Consider the following 17,109-nt stretch of genomic DNA (forward strand, 5'->3'; position numbering starts at 1 on the left):
CCTTTTTTCATAGACTAAGTTTTTATTATGCATGTAAAATTGTCAAGGGATTTGGTGTAAAAGGTAGCTTTACTCATATTCAGCAAGCAGCATGTTTTCAAGGCGGTTTGGAAATAAGAACTAACTGGATGGTAAGTGTCTATCGAGTAGATAAGTAAAACCAGTATCGATTGCACTAACTTGAATGATTTTATTTAGTAACAGCAAGCCTTTAAGCTCACACAACTCAATTAAGTTGTCTAGGTAAAAACTGACAATATTATTTGTTGCTTCCTGTAAGTGCCTTTGTAACTTTGTTTAAAACTATAGTTACTAGGAGGGTCAATATGTTCTAGACTATTGTGCTGATGCCACTGTGTTTGGGCTTAGTGGTGGCTGAAGTGGAGGGAGGCGGTGGCGGTCCATGGTGATGTTGAGAGTGCTGGGGATGAGAAGGGTGCCCTGGGTGCGGAGGGGGCAGTGGTGGATGAGGAGAGTGGCTATGCTGCGTGTGGGGGTGCTGCATGTAAGGAGTATGCTGGGAGTGTGCCGCATGCTGGGAGTGGGGCACATGTTGGTGATACTGGTGCGGGTGCTGGATATGCTGGGGAGGGTGATAGTGGTGGTGGTGGTGGTAGGGTGGTGGGTTCTGCTGCATATGACAGTACTGCGAATGGTGAGAGTGCACTTGTGCCTGTGTCTGCCCCTCAGCTGGCCCTGCATGATGTACGGCAGAAGGATGCTGTGAGTGTTGCTGATGTGGGATTACTGGAGGGTGCAGAGGTTGCTGTGATGAGCCAGATGGCGGATGGCCTTGGGAAGGTGGCTTTCCCCTTTTACTACCAAATAAGGAACCTAGGAGTGAGGAGGAGTTAGGCATAGTCTGGTGAGGGCGAGATGGACACTCTCGGGTTGATGTAGCTCTTCGGCGCATGTGAGGACTGCTAATGATGGACCCCTAAAAAGAAATTAATAGAAATAAAAATTAAAAAAATCTTAAAATGTTTAAAAGAAAAAGTTCACACTGACCCACAAACTCCTTCAGTGTTCACATGAGTGGACTATGATAAGAGTTCTAGGAAAACTTTTATTTCCACCTTCTCTAAGTTGCCAATGAGGCATTCATGCCCTTCTTGGGATATTTTAAGCATTAAATGTTTTTCTCTCAGTACTTTAATATCAAAAGCTATGACTTTAAATAAGGAAAATGTCACGGAAGAGTAACATGACATAAGACCTGGGAGTGTGTTTTTAAAGGAAAAATACATTTTAAAATACTGTAAAAATACCATATTTGCTTTTTTACAACAAAAAATAAAACTACATTAAATTCAACCTAAATAGTTAAACACACAAGCAGCAAATATTACAGTTACAATTCAGATTTCAAAACAATCTTTTAAATTTTTTTCTTATAGTAGTTTTCCACTACTATATGCCACAGTGCTGCTTCTCAAGCCTACCACTGAATTATGTGTTTAATGGAACCATACCATTTTTGCCACTAAGGTTTCTATGTGATCGTGTTCTTCTGACCTGTGGTCCAACGTTCTCTATTATTTAGCCTGGAAGGTGTATTTAATTTCTGGAAGTTTTGCGTTTGTATTTTTTAAAAAGAGTTATGGGACACAACAGTACTTAGGCAAAGTGTGCTAGATTTAAACTGCAATCTACCTAAAGCAAACGCAAAAAAAAAAAGAAAAAAGAGAGAAATAAAAGAAAAAATCTGCAAGCTGAATTCAGAGACATGAACAGTATATATATAAATGGTTTGAAGATGAATGAAATCTCATGAAATCCACATTGAATTCACCTATCTTAATAATTTTTCCTCCCATGCCCTATCTGTGCAATTCCATGGTGTCATGACTGCATACAATTAGCAATTTAACTTGAAAATAAGCAATGGGAATGGTTGAGCATGAAAGTCAATAGTTGTAGCTAAATATCAAACAGCAGGAACAGTGTACTTTGTAACACAGAGCAAGTGGGCTTTTAAGCTGGGACCAGACTGAAATGGTGGCAAAAGGACACATCATATTCATTTAACCATGCTTGCAGGAACAAAGGGAACAAGGTTAGCTCAAACCAAAAATGGCATTGGTCTAAAACAAGCTGTCAGTGCTTTTTAAGCTGGAAGAATACGGAGTGAGTAGCCTAGGCATGCATTTTATTTGAGGCAGGCAGGTTATATGTTAGAAGAAAAAAGAGCAAAAAAATATGTATATAAAAGAAAGGTTTGAAATGCACATCATCACATCCAGCTAGACATCAGTAACTTCCTACTTACTTCCATATTGCTGTCTAGCGATCCTGCACTGCTGCGTCGCCCACGCTTGCCTGCCCAGGACATGCAACACCATAGATTAGAGACTGAGACAAGACCCGGGTGAAAAACAGCTGCTTTCCCTGAATCACTAGAGGAGTCTCTAAATGCAACTAGAGGGGCTGCAGGGGGGTTAACATTGCATTGGACTGGTACAGCAGCTACTAAGGCAGAAACTTAGATTTTTAAGGCCATTAGTTATATTAAGTTTCTGTACCTGACTAATTTTTAAGAGGTATTGTTGTTGTGAATCAACTAGCATTAGCGGGGTGTGATTTTTTTGATTTGTACAACTCTTAAAATACATCTATTTTAGCATCTATATTTAGTAGTATGGTTATGATGTTGACCAGCAAAAATTTTAAATTGTTTGCTTTCCTGGAATCTAATTGTCTATGCAGTTTCTTTCTTTAAAGACTGGTAGCATTGGTATATACTTGTGGGGTGGTATTAATTTAAATACAGAATTTAATATTGGCATATTCTGAACTTCAGTGTGGGGGACTGGTGAGGGGCATCAGTTTCATCATTTCATTTTCAGTTTTGAACCTCAGTGGATTTCATATAATCTTCTTTCATGAGGTTTAAAAAAAAACTAAACTTAATTTTTGATCAATAAATCTGGAATCTGTCTTGACATTATGGCTAGATTTTGTTTGTTTAGCTGTGCAGTGCTTTATCTTTAAGTATGATGGACTTGTTCTCCAACATTCAAATTGCCAAAGACATTTGCCTAAAACTACACATGAAACACCAGACTGTTTGCCTGAAGAGCCAGAATACCTCAGTGGCTATATACAGGACACAGGATCCCAGACTTTCTCATTTCGCAGGAGAGAAAATAGCATATGGCTGCAGTGGAAATATATATTTTTAAAAAGATAGCTTGTTGAGCATTGCTTTGCAAAGTTTCAAACTACTTTACTGGCAGGATGTATAAACAAAGCTAACCTTTGAAGAGTGGTCACGTTCTCAAAGCTTCTCTAAAATCTGCATGTTTTTAGAACCCTAAGTTTTCTCCCAATGCTTTCTCCTTGCTTTCCTGCAAGGCCAAATATCAAAGACAATCTCCACCCTGCACTGGTACATTGCTGCCTTCAGAATCTTCTACTCCAGCAGGTGGTTTTGGGGAGGAATGTGAAGATTTTAGCATCACTGAACCTATCAGCCACACCCCCTCATCTTTAGAAGCCCAAAAGCCACATGGTATCAGAGCTAAAGAGAAGAACTTCAGGACTTGTTTGTAAGTGGGACACAACAGTGATTCCTGGGAGGTTCACCCTTATGTCTTGACATACCCTTTCATAGACCAATTTAGACTACCCGTAAGTCTTACAAGATCAGTACGATCTAAAAATACCACCTATTGGATCCATAAGCATACCTTTGACCTGGTTGGCTGTGGGATGCTGCCCTGCAACACGAGTTTCTCTTAAGAGCTACAGTTCTCTTTAGACTACTGTAACATTTCCTCCTCTCTTACCACCACCGAGAGTTACTCCCCAGTACAAACCCCTCTACATTGACATTGACACCGAGGGGAAGGTGTTTGTGGTCGTTTTGTTTGACTTGTTAAATTTGTTGGAATTTTGAACAGTTTCCCTAGACAGGCTCTTTGTCAAAAGCTTGGTGCTTCATCTCTTGCTGCAGTTTTAGCCTCATCAAAACTGTAACTGTACTATCTTATGATTCTCCCAAGAAAAACTGGGTTTGATAATCCCTTATTTTTACTCCTAGTCAGGCTTTGATATTGTTCTGCTCTGCTGACGGGATTAGTACTGTTTAACACTCAAATCACTCTTGCTTGCTGAAGCAAAAACACTGAGAAAGATAGCCATCTCTTAACTTAGCAGTCAATATTGCAAATAAGACTGACAGCTGCCACAAGTCATTAAATGTGGCCAAAAGTGAAGGCAAACAGGAAAAGCTAATGCCTTTTGCATATAGCAGGAATCAAAGTCTCTAATAAAATAACCATAAACACGGTATATACAGAGTATATACGGACAGAAAGAGACAGATGGATTTTTGCTTAGAATAACTTCAGGGCAAAGTAGTACTAGCGAAGCCAAGAACAAACAGAAAAATCCTACTTAAAATGCCTGTAATTTCCCTCAGATAGGCACTATCACTATAAAGAGCACTTTGTTTATTTTCTTAAAAACAAATTGAACCCAATTCTATATTGACCTACAGTGTGATATGAAAGCTATTAAGTAAATCCTCTAGAGCATTCCCCCTGCCAATGTGTGTTTATACAAGATTGTTCTCTGGTCTTTGAGATGGCATCCCATCTCAAAAATGTTTCCCTAGAGCTGCAGCATTCAAATGCATTTCAAGAAAATGGTGACTCTTGACTAGAATTGTATGTAAGCGTAACTCTGTACTTGCATAATAATTAACAACTGTGGTATAAAGCAAGGTGGTATTTATTGAATCTGAAGACCAGTTTTGCTTAATATACTACTGCTCTACTTGACATTTCTAAGGATGTTATTTAGAGTGGTTTTAATTTATTTTTAGAAAATTAAATTTCAGTTAATTTAATCTTTTCTGATTCATTCCAACAATTCATTGATGTAAGATATGAATATTCTTTCTGAGAAATATCTTTAACTTACATAAATATATGTCCCATATATGTACCTGCACTAGATGGGACTAAGAATATTGCAAATTTATAGTAGAAATATTAAGTGATTGAAATATTTTTACAAACATAAACATTCCAAAAGAAAATTCAGAGTTTCGTTAATAAAAATCCATTCTACCTTGCAGAAATTGATTTCACAGATGTACAGATCATTACAGTAAACGTAAATATTTCTCACTGGTACCCTGCATTTCTTGAAACTCTGTTCTATGCCAGTGAGATACGTTGATAACTAAATAATGTATTATGATCTGGCTTTGTATGTCTTGGGGAAAAAAGTTTGGAAAAAAGTTCTAAATTAAGGTTTTGGTAAAGCAAACTAATGTAGCAGCTCTTATAACAATGACTCGTTATACTTGCCTCCAAAGGCTGTGAAATTGATATTCCCAGCAGCAGCAGGCTCTGTAATCATCTACCTACTCAGCTTATAGGTACTACCCAAGCTGACTTGCTCAAAATTATCTGAAAAATATGCTCTAATCATTAATTTAGAGAGACTACTTTCCAGGGTGAAAAGACGCTTTGTAACCTTCATATTTTCATCTTGTTTTCTGGGTGAAACAGGTGTAAGTCTTAAGATCACACACCGATTGTGACAATAGTTTCTTGGCATCTTTAAACAGATTATTCTCAAAATACTGATTAAGCCCCAGGAGATGAGAAAACAGCATAACCACACCTCGCCTTGCTGAACTCCTCTTTCACTGGAAAAGCAAACAGTGTCTTCCATAAGTCAGAAAAGTTGTTGATACGAAGGTGTTTATTATATATAGTGTGAGGTGTCTTTGTAAAATATACTTGTAAAATGGTTTGATATTAACATATGCATATCACAAAAGGCTTGATTCATACAAATCTGTTTTATTTAAAAAGCCCAGTAAATTCTATCATGCCCATGCTAGTGCATTGAAGAACAGGAAATATAGTAACAGTGACAAGGGAAGAGACAGGAAAAATCTCTCCCTACTTGGAAAGCTCTTCTAATAAGGGAGAAAAAGACTGCTAGTATCCTCCATCTTATATAGTGCAGCAAAATCCATGGGAGAGGAAGGAGAAAATAACCTGGTAACCCTGCCTGCATCAGATGAGGAAGGAGCCAAGGGACTGCACCATCCCATCACAGATTGATTCAACAGATTAAGGGATTCTGCAATTGCATGAAGTCAGAGCCTTTTTAAGGGGATTACAATGCTGAGAAGTTCCATGGTCTTTTCCATTACATTTTGGGATACAGGAAATTTTAAAAAATACATAATGAAATTGTTAAAAAAAAAAAAAAAAAAAGGAAAAAAAAAAGCTTTTTTTGGAAGGTAGGAAGAAACATTTAAAAAGTTAAACGTTGATGATGAAGATTATATGCAATATACAAATAGAATTATTTTAATTCTGGAACTACTTTATGCTTTTGGATTTGTTGGTTTTGGTTTGGTTTTTTTTTTTTAAGTAGTCTCTACTGGTCCGTGATTGTTTTGAGATAGCTCAGGAGATTATGAGACAAGCACAACTTACATTAGTAGTAACCATTATACCATCCTGCGCTTCTGTGCAGATTCCAATATTACGTGGGTAGGCCAGTTGTGTATTACCGGGGCAAACCATTAAATTACAATTTTTAAACCAGTGCAGTGTGTAAGTATTATTTCCACCTGACAGGTTAGGGATGGGAGGAATAAAGCCTGATTTCCACAGGTGCTCACCACTGTAAAATCAATGTGAAAGCACTGGGTCCTCCAGCAACTCAAAGTCACTGGAATTCAGGTTGACTAGCCTAAAATCAGACAAGAAACCTGTGAGAGATACAGAATCAGAAATGCAACCAGTCTAATCCTCCATGCTCTGCTTTAGTGATCAAATAATTCTTCCCACGTTCTTCACATGATGGGACTTCACATCTTTCACACCTTTCTGTAAACCTACTTATCATATAACTGTATATGGAGTAAGTGGTAAAATCTCCAAAATTCTATCGGAACCCATAAAATTCAGCTTTAACTGCATTAAAATTTGTCTATCTTCTAATATTTTTAAAATTCAGTTATTCCTTGACTATTGCTCAAGAATGTGTAATAAAAATTATATATTTTTCTTTTGAGAAAAATAAAGCACTAAATACATTTGACATATTCAAACCTTGGAACATTCTGCTTTTTATTCCATGGAAAGAACTGTCAATCCACAACGAACAGCACTATCTTTAAAATCAAAGGACCCTCATTCACATCCTTTTTGCAATTATGATATAAGCTATCATGGCAAATGCATGGAAAAACAAACATCAGGAAATGATTCCTGACATTGTTTCCTGACAGAGATCTTGCCTTTCCTTACAGTTTACAGCTTAGGAGTCAGAGTCATTCAGGGTATCAACACTCATTAGATCTAAGCAGCTTATGAATCGTCACTCTTTTCCAAGAGAGAAATTTAAAGTTACTTTCCACAGCCACCATTTACTATTGTGATACCTGGTTGAGAGTAATGGACTGTTTCCTTAAATGGTTTTGTCATATACCCATGCAACCAAAATGCTGTTCAATCAGATTTCCCCTTCATTGAATAAATGTTTAAAAATTTTCAATTTGTTCTAGCAATATTCATTGGACAATTATCTGCCTTACTGCATAAATATGCAACTAGGCAATTTTCTCATGTTTATTAGATTTATTTCTGTTTAAACGTAGAAAGGAACTCTAAAAATCCACTTTCATCATGCCTTTTCCTACAGAAAGATACACATCCACACACAGTCCCACTACTCTTGTTCCTCCTCCTTTCTGATCCTGTGTTTCATCCACAAAAAGAAGAATTGAGGCAACCTAACTCAGTACTCTTTTACAGAGGCAATTTAGTATGGTATAATCACTGAGACGCAGTATCTTGCTAACTGAAAGAGATTTCTTTGTTTTTCTGTGGATCATCTGTCCCATATTAAAACAAAATCAGCCTCACATGCAAGCTATTAACTGAGAAAAGGCAGAAAAGACATGTATAATCTCATTAAAATTACACCAAATAACAAAGCAAATAACAGATATGTAATTTCTCAAGTCAGTTGCACTGCACAAGACCAAACAGAAACTCTCCATAATTCTCAACTTGTTAAAATTAAGTTTAGTTGGGTTTAACAAACTCATTGATAAACCCTGCAGTCTGTGAGTGATTTCTACTTTTTATTATGGAAAAAAGTTATTTTCAGTAATAAGCATGCCAATTGTAGGCATGCCCTGTTGAAACAGGAAATGTTTTCATGATTACAAATACTTGTTTATTGCATAAAACCCATAACATAAATTTAAATACATGGCAATGTTTGAAAGACAGGGATGAAAAATTCCTATGGGATGAAAAAAAATTAATCAGAAATCACATTTTTGGGTCCAGATACCCACTGAACTCACATATTCAACAATATGGTAGTTCTCATTCTAATGAAATAAAAACAAAACAAAAACAGATGATGGAAGTATCCTCAAATCTGAGATATAATAGTAGCTTGATCTAAAATCCATTGAAGCCAATCAAGCACCAATATTTAACTTCAGCCTGATTTTGGATCAAGGTCCTAGGTCTTTTTTAATGAAGCAAATGGACATATGAGTATGAAAGCCTAAACAGAGAATAAAATAATTGAAAGAGCTCACTCTCTACATATTTGTATGCACATATATATACCCACAAAACACAGGCTATAATTTAGGTTTACAACAATTTTATTTATTGCAGCATAGCTAAAATCTCTTCTTTAGTTAAAAAAAGGAAAAAGATAAGTAGTGTCTGCTACCAAAATTATACATAGTATTGAAATTATGACTATACTGTGAATCACCACTGCAATTAAAAGAACAAACCAGAGTATGTAACACAGACTATGAATTGGAAAAAAGAAAAAAAAAAAAAAAGGCATATATAGTTGCTACTATCCCCAGAAGTACTTTCTGAATAGCCGGCATGGTGTTCAGATCTGACTTCTTGTAAATGACAGGAATCATGTTTAACACTGAAAGACAGGGTTACTGCTAACAGTAGCCTGTATTACACGGGTATGCCAGTTGTGTATTACTGAGGCAAACCATAAAATAAAAACATACCAAACTTCCCCGGGCTTTTCTTTGCTAAAAAAATCACACCACCACTCCTTTCCAGTCTTTAGCTGTATTAATCAGTTAATAAATCTTAAGACACATGGGTGGTTTTGTGGGATATCAGTATTCTTGTCCACTAGGGCTTCCTTTATTATATTGGCAATAGTATTTCACAACAACCTCTTTTGCAAGAATTGGGAACTATATCTTGAGTTACAAAACAATGAAAGAGCATCAGGGACACACGGTACCTGAATTACATATCTCTAAGCAGAATTTAGTAGGGCTTCACTCAATTTCATTCATCAATGTGGTAACACAGGTACACTTGAGCACAAAATACATAGAAAGCAGTCATTACAGAGAGACCAGTTTCTTTTCTTTTTCTTTCTAAGCCTATTGTATGAAGGGGAAGAAGCAAAGGGGAAGAAAAAAAAAGAAAGGAAAACTAAATGGGTTACTCCTAGCACAAGTCAACCACTTTTTTATAAAACACTTACAATTTTTCCTCTGTCTTCACTCTCCTTTAAAAGTATATATAGCAATCTACAACGGTTTAAATGCTTTCAAACAGTGGTTGCTTAATAGAACAAGGGTAAAAAACAAACAAATTAAACATGAACTATGAAAGTGGAGCCATTTAAAATGTTTGAAGTTTCAGTATTACTAGTTCTGAAAGCCCACCGTGAGCTGGGCTTTACGTGCATCATTCACACATCTTTGCATGCACTAGTCAGAGCAAGGAAATAAAGGCAGTGCTTACCTGCTTCAGACAGGTCTCTAAGGGAGCTGCTCAGTGCACTTCTTTTCAGCCCCTCCCCAGTAGCATAGCTGTCATCCAGGCAAGCTCTGTTCAGCGTCCCATTGCCAGAATCTTTTTTCAGACTGGAGCATTGAGACATGCTTGGACGCACCACACCCTTCTGTTTTTCTAGCTCAGCTGAAACAAGGAAAATAATTTTGCAATTCATATCTATTGACTATAATGGAGGACATGGTAACATCACAATTTCTGTATGTGATCACGCATTACTGTGAATAATAGATAAGAGTTCATTTTGGCACTGTTAAATGCCAGAGAGGAACTTCAACCCTGTACTAACAGCTTTATATTACAACATACAGGATGAAAGACTATTCCTCTTTTGGAAAAACAGAAGATAAAATTCCATGTTTAGACACTCATGTAACTTCCAGCAAAATATATCAATTTGTACTATGGCTACCTAATTGAGAGAATACAGGAATATCAACATGGAAATGAAGAAAAATTCAGTGAAGCTCATCTGAAGGGTCATCACTGGGAATTTCAGTGATGTAAATTATCCTTAAAATTCTTACTGTAATTTATACTACAAATTACAAATCCATCTCTCCTCTGTCCATTGCTATTTGCAGTTTGTCCGCGCTAAATTTCCACTGCAGCTACACTGCAGTAAATACTAGTCAATGAACTCAGCTGGGGCTTAAGATATCATTGGGTTTTTCCTCTTTCTAGAATAAATCCATGGAAAAACAACACATTATTTTGCACTTTTAAAGAGTTCTAATGGGTTATACACACATTCAAGATTTTCTTATTTTGATTAGCTTGAAAATGCTCTGTTATATGTACCTTTGTACTTACACTCTATTCTGTGCTTTTCCATTTCTTGAACCTCTGCGATTGATTCTCTCAAATCATCTGTAAACTTCTTCCTGTCCTGAGGATTTGGTGCATTGAAATTTATTAGTACTTTGATATCTGCTCCTGGAACAGCTGATGTGAGCCGAATACCGTTGGGATAATCTAGAAGAAAGAGTCAAGAAAAACTAAGCTCTGATTATCCCAATTACTTTTCTTTTTATTAAAAAAAACAAACACCCACCCCCCCAACTGAAGGCTTTTTACTAGTATTACCGTATACAGAACAAAGTCAGAGAAGTAAAAGTCTAAAGGCACAGAATTAGAATGAAAATCCCGAAGATACATGGGAACTGCTTAACTGTCAAGATACTGAATAAATATTGACAGATAGTCTTTGTGCAGCTGTTACCCTTAAGGTACAATGTACGCTACAAAAGAAAAATCTCAGAAAAAAACCAAAAAAATTTAAGGCGATAATTTTTGTTTCATGGAGCAGATCCCATTACCTACCTTACTCAATTGTGACCAAAGTTTTTCTGAGTAACGAATACTTGAATACATCTCAAGTACTAGAAACTGTCTTATACTTTTAACTTAACATTTGCAGGAAGACAAACACACTAGCCTGTACAGCTTTTAGTATTTCCTATTAAGTTGCATTACCTGGACATCCTACTTTCATTTTTTTCCTAAAAAAAAAAGTTAAAATTGTCTGTGAAATTACATACTGATGAAGTAAAATGGGTAGGGTGTTCCGCCCCCCCCCCCCCCCCCCCTTTTGGCCCACATTATGGACGTCTTCACAATTAAAGGCAGATTTTTCAGCAAACTGTCTTTGCCTCTTTTCTAGCTGCATATCCGAGAATGCAAATTTTCACAGCTGGTCAAAAATATCTCCTGGTTGAGATATAAAAGGTTCATTTACAGAAAGACAGCTTATAATGAAGATATGCTCTGCTGTAGAAAACAGAATCGGCCTTTGCTTGAAGCACAAACCTGTAGAAACGGGGTGTCAGAAAAACTCAAAATGTGCATTCTAATTCACAACGTTTTCTTTTATTCAACTGCCTGACCTTATTGGTTTTCTAAAGCTCTCAAATACTTACTTAAGTATTCAACCTGAAGTTCAAGTGCTCCCATGTACTAAAAATTCATTCCCTCAAGAACCAGCAGATGATGTAAGGTAGTCTTCCTCAAAGTCATTAGGTTTCAACAAAACAGACTTATTGTTGAAACAATAGGTTTCAACAAAACAGACTTAAAATATTGAGAAACAAGTGCAAATGATAAGCTCTTATAAAAGGATACCTTGACTTCCAAATCAGATTTGCAATGAAAAGTGAAGCAAGTCCATTTACCACTCTCAGGTGAAAAAAGGTACCAAATACCACAAGCTTCAAAGGGCACAGAGGGGAAGGAGGGAGCAAGAATTTGGGGCTTCTGCCAGGGTCTGATATCAACATCTTGCACAGAACCAAAGTATGATCAGCAAGCTGATCTGCTTCTCCTGACCACATGACAATTACATCTACCTTCAATCAAATAAGACAGCCGCCTCAAGTTGTCTGCAGCTGCTGTTGTTCAGAATACAGCCAAATGGCCAAAAGTGCAGAGTCTGGTGCTAGGCAAGCTAACAGGTGGAGAGCATGGTGTAACAGCACGTACTGTTTTGAACACTGAAACTGGATATGCAGCAAACAGCTCTAGAAAGTGCAGCACTTGAAAAAAAAATTTATGAAAGCAAACAAGGAAACTTGGTAACCCCAAAGCCACATGGGCTACCTTCACGTACGAACTAAGAACAACGAATTTCCACATACTAAACAAAGAAGAATATTTTATTACCAGAGACACTTCTCTACATCATATTGATTAAGCATCAGGAAATACTGACATAAGTATTTACTGGTTTCAGATACACTCTCTCTAAAGTGATCTGCTTGCCCTTTATATTTTCAGTGATTTTGACTGAAAATGTAAAATATACTTCCCTTATGGCCTATTTTTTTACTAGAGATACATGACATTATTTTCCCTTTTGGAGCTCATCCATCCTTCAACGTAACTGACTTCTATCATTAGAAGTCAATTCTTCTATCATCAATGCCAACCATTTTGTTCAACCTCACCAGTAGCCATACCAATATATTTGTTGCTTCTGCTTTAGTGACACTAAATTTTATTTACTTGAAACCAGCTGATTCTGACAGCTGCTACACTCAGATTTACTGAATGGCATGATGGCTCTGGCCAAAATACCCCAGAGCTTGCTGGAGACAGAGGAAACCAAGAATATGAATTTTACAAACCAAAGGGAAAGAATACTTCTCCTTCCCAGTTGGAAAATACTGCATTCCACCTGACAGGCACCAATATTAGAAGTACAATCAGCTCACTGATTCACCGTAGTGAATTCACCTTAGGAGCCCAACTATGTCTACTTAAGTGTCGCCGTTAAAATGCCTCTAGTTCACTGGGAGGAATCCAACGTTTTACTCCTAGTTCCACTATAGATATTTTTAAGTTTACTTGGAAAAAGTGTTTCTACTTATGTTTCTGCTTATGCGATTTTTATTTTTTTTTAAATTTATTTATCTTGACATCAGAGGAATTATATGTTCTTCTATTTTTAGTAGAACCCAGAATAGAAATATTTGGCCTTCCTCTCTAAAAATGAATTTTATATCAGATAATGTGTGCGCAAGAGAGAGAGAAGGAATGTGTATGCATGTAAATAATCTGCAGGCTACATTGCTGCTGTAAGCTCTACAAAATCTCCCCTTTTGAAATATCCAGATGCTTTGACTCAATAACAGCAACTTCTTTTGCGTGAGATGAGCATTGGAGCACATTCTCAAGGACAAGCAAAAACTAAGAGCTTTCCACAACAGAAAAGCACAGAAAATACTGAATGTCACACTGACTGTATCCAATTTATCATGAAGGTCAAGGTTTGGTTTACAAACGATTAAGTCAGGTCAAATACACTGTCTTCCTATGTACCACACAAACAACTATGCTCTGCTACGTTATTACTGATGCTGTCTCTGGGCTTAAAATCTACAGCAGCATTAGCAAACTATCTGCTTTTTGTTGGGCTGTTGTCTGCTAAGACTAAGCTTGACAAGCATTAAAGATAAAAAGAATATTGGATTGATGTAGATTACAATTGACATAAACAAAAAGGTGCCAGAAAATACAAACTTTAATCCAGACTCTGTTTTGTATTTATATTTGAATGAGTATACATTATCTAGGCACAAAGTTAAGATGTATATCAGGAAAATAAATTAAATAGTGGTTTGAATTACACATATCATTATAATAGTCATTATTTATTATCACACCTTCAGTTCTAGCTAATGGTACCATTGACTCAGCAACAGATATAACATATTTGTTTCTTTACAAACGTTCTATTCTTTACAAGCATTCATAAACAACACATTTGGCAAGATTTGGCTTCTGACTACAACCAAAAAAAAAAAATCTAACGGCAGTCTTGCCATTTCTTATGCTGACACCATCTTGTTTTAAACTTTAGGGCTAAGTTAAATTCAGAGCAATTTTATTCCTAAATTCAGAATTAAATCCTGTCCATCCCTTTCACTCACACAAGTTTTTATTTTATTTATAAATAAAACGGTCATCTAAAAAGAGAGAAAAGACTTACACTGGTTCTCAAAAAGAAGAACTTGCATTCCATAGAGGGAAAAGGACTGTCGAAAACTGTATGTGACTGAGTTCTTCTTCTTTTGAAAAATCTTGGTCACCTTAAAGTTATCAAATAAACAAAGTTAAATATCCCTTTTACCATACGTGTTTGTGGAACATTATTGTTCTTAAGAATTAGCATACAAGAAAACATTTTATGGCAAAGAAAACTACAATCTGCCAGAAGAGATGAACTTGTAATTTTTCCTTTTTTAATTTTTTTTTTAAATGCAATTGATGTATTTTATCTACTACTACTGAAGAAACAAAGCTAACTTTGAAGCATTGGTATCTCTTAACCAGAAGGTTTAATATTTTATCCAGATACAAAGCCTTTGTGTTCTCTATTCTCCAGAACTCTGCTTCTTGAAATTCAGAAAGAAAAAAGCCCTGCATCATATTGCGCACTGTACATGCTAGCAAAAATGTAAGTATGTTTAAATTTTCCTTTTTGAAAAAAACTTAGCTGTCACACTTTCCTTCATACTTTTTTCTTACAGTCTGACTACAGGCAGGACACGCCTATGGACCTCTCCACATGGGTTTAATTTTTAGCCCTTATTCTTATGTGCTGTGTGACCTTCCAAGCCTGCTTCACTTCTGTGCACTTTAAAATACTGTCTTATACTACTTCATCCAATTATGCCCCATTTTCCCTATGATTTGTACAGCACTTATCTCAATAAAAGCTCTGAGTCTGTGGAAACCTTTACTTTTTGCTCCAATAGAAGTAACATATTACTATTTACAATCAATTTTGGCGTTCTCCTAAAGTGTGAATGCAACCACTCTTTCTCTTTATAACCAAGAGGTTTATTTTTACTAGGTCTTCATAATTTTAACTTATAGCGATGGCATTTTACTAGAACTGACAAATTCGGTCTATATTACTCCTAAAACAGTTTGATAAAACTACTGACATCTGAATAAGTAATAAAAAAATGACAGAAAACTTGCAACCTGAAGACAACAATGTTCTATCATTTTATACCCAAGTTCACATTTACAGTTCCTGGTTTTAAGGTCTGAAGGTATGTAAAAATTACACACAATAAAATTGTGCATCTGAAGCGTGCCTTTTTTGTAACAAAACATGAAATATTTAGTTTAGTTCTTAGTTCTCAGGTAACAGCCAAATACAATCCAAATAGAGTGCAACAAATTTTCCTATTTTTAAGAGTAAATCAACCAAATAATTCCAAGCTGTCACTAGTTTTGTATGTCTGTTTTTCAAAAGACTGGGTCAAGTTAAATGCACAGTAAAAAGTAAAGTCATCTGTAAAATGTATTTCAACATATCGTATTCCTATTTCAATGAATAAACACGTCTGGTTCATAGAACATCTGGGGAATATAAAGTAGTATGTAATTTTCTTTTTCCACAAGTAACTTGAATTCATTATTCACGGAATAAAGAATGTTTCCGTTTATCCATTAGGGAAATGGGTAAACTGGAGGTAATTTTTGTTCTTTATAGTAAAAGCTATTGCATCAAAGTACTTTCTTACAATAGAGTGTAGTAATCAATGAAAGGCTTCAGTTTAAAAGCAAGTTATGTATAATGAAGAAAATGAAGAAAATTTAAATCATCATCATCCCAAGATTGTTGCAGTACAGAGTAACAGGTAGATATTTGTTTTTAGGAATGCTCATGCACTTAATTGCCACTGATTTCACGGACATAGGCATTTCTGAATAGAAGTTTATCCACCTGAAAGTACATACCACAAGAAGATCATTAAATAAAAATATTTCTCGCTGGTGCAATCCAAGCTTCTGAGGTTTATTTGGATCTGGAACTTCAAATAGCCTACAGTAGCAAACAAGCCTCCGATGGGGTAAAGAGAGGACCTATGATAATACAAAAGTTCATGGTTAATATAGCAATATTTAGCCAAGAAAGAGCATCTTTCATATCCAGAGTCTTTTTCTGGGTACTTCAAATATTTTTACCTTTAAGCCCATTAGGCGTTTTCATCAAAGGACAACAACAGAAAAGTAAAGATTTATATGCCACAAACTTGCATGACATTCAAACGTCATCAAAATTCTTATACAAAATATTCTCTAACAGCTTGCATTCCTGTATATGGATGCCAATGAAAGTTTTATTGGGGATAGAGTTTTACTTTGTGAAACAATAAAACCTTGAAAGAACTTAAGATTAAGCAAGTGGAAGCTCAAAGGAAAGGATGTTTGCTTTCCTGAGCATTTTTACATATCTTTATTAGAAGAAAGGATGCAAAGCAACTTTAGCTTTTGTGAGATGAATACACTGATGATGTAGATTAAGTTGTGTCAGCCACTGAGTTAATTGAATTTGTTCATTCCCCAATACCAAGGAAATGGTGACATCAGGAAAAATTAAATGCATTTTCAGTCTTTCTTATTTTCTTATGCTGGCAAGAAAACCAAGAATAATATTCCATTTTCTTATTTGAAATGTCTGCTGAAGCTATCTCCAAAGCTGCTGTTTTCAACCTAGTGAGACTCCATTTCTTTCAAATGCAAATGATGATATCTTGTCAACAATATTAAAAGAAATTCTTTAAACCTTAGAAGTTTGAAGTAGGGAATATTCTTTGGTAACTAGACATATATTTCATTTATATATTATATTTCGTTATAATTCCTGATTCTGCATGGGAATTACAAGATTTACTAGGCAAAGAAAAGCAGTTAAAGACTGTTATTGCTTCTTCTTTTCTTCTTCCTCTACACGAGCAGGGCC

At 35.9% G+C, this 17,109-nt stretch overlaps 1 protein-coding gene across 1 annotated transcript in view; it reads right to left on the reverse strand.

Moving 5' to 3' along the window:
- Nucleotides 1-250: 250 nt before the first annotated feature.
- The window catches only part of IQSEC1 (IQ motif and Sec7 domain ArfGEF 1), a 69,398-nt gene continuing 52,539 nt past the window's right edge, over nt 251-17,109 (reverse strand). The window contains exons 9-14 of the mRNA XM_082321638.1: nt 16,104-16,229; nt 14,338-14,437; nt 10,665-10,826; nt 9,801-9,977; nt 2,270-2,319; nt 251-937 (exon numbers count right to left, since the gene is read on the reverse strand). Coding sequence (XP_082177764.1) covers nt 332-937; nt 2,270-2,319; nt 9,801-9,977; nt 10,665-10,826; nt 14,338-14,437; nt 16,104-16,229 — 1,221 coding nt within the window. The 3' untranslated portion in view covers nt 251-331. The remainder of the gene's footprint in view (nt 938-2,269; nt 2,320-9,800; nt 9,978-10,664; nt 10,827-14,337; nt 14,438-16,103; nt 16,230-17,109) is intronic.

Source organism: Platalea leucorodia (assembly GCF_965183815.1).
Source record: "Platalea leucorodia genome assembly, chromosome: 9".
Taxonomy (NCBI): Eukaryota; Metazoa; Chordata; class Aves; order Pelecaniformes; family Threskiornithidae; genus Platalea; species Platalea leucorodia.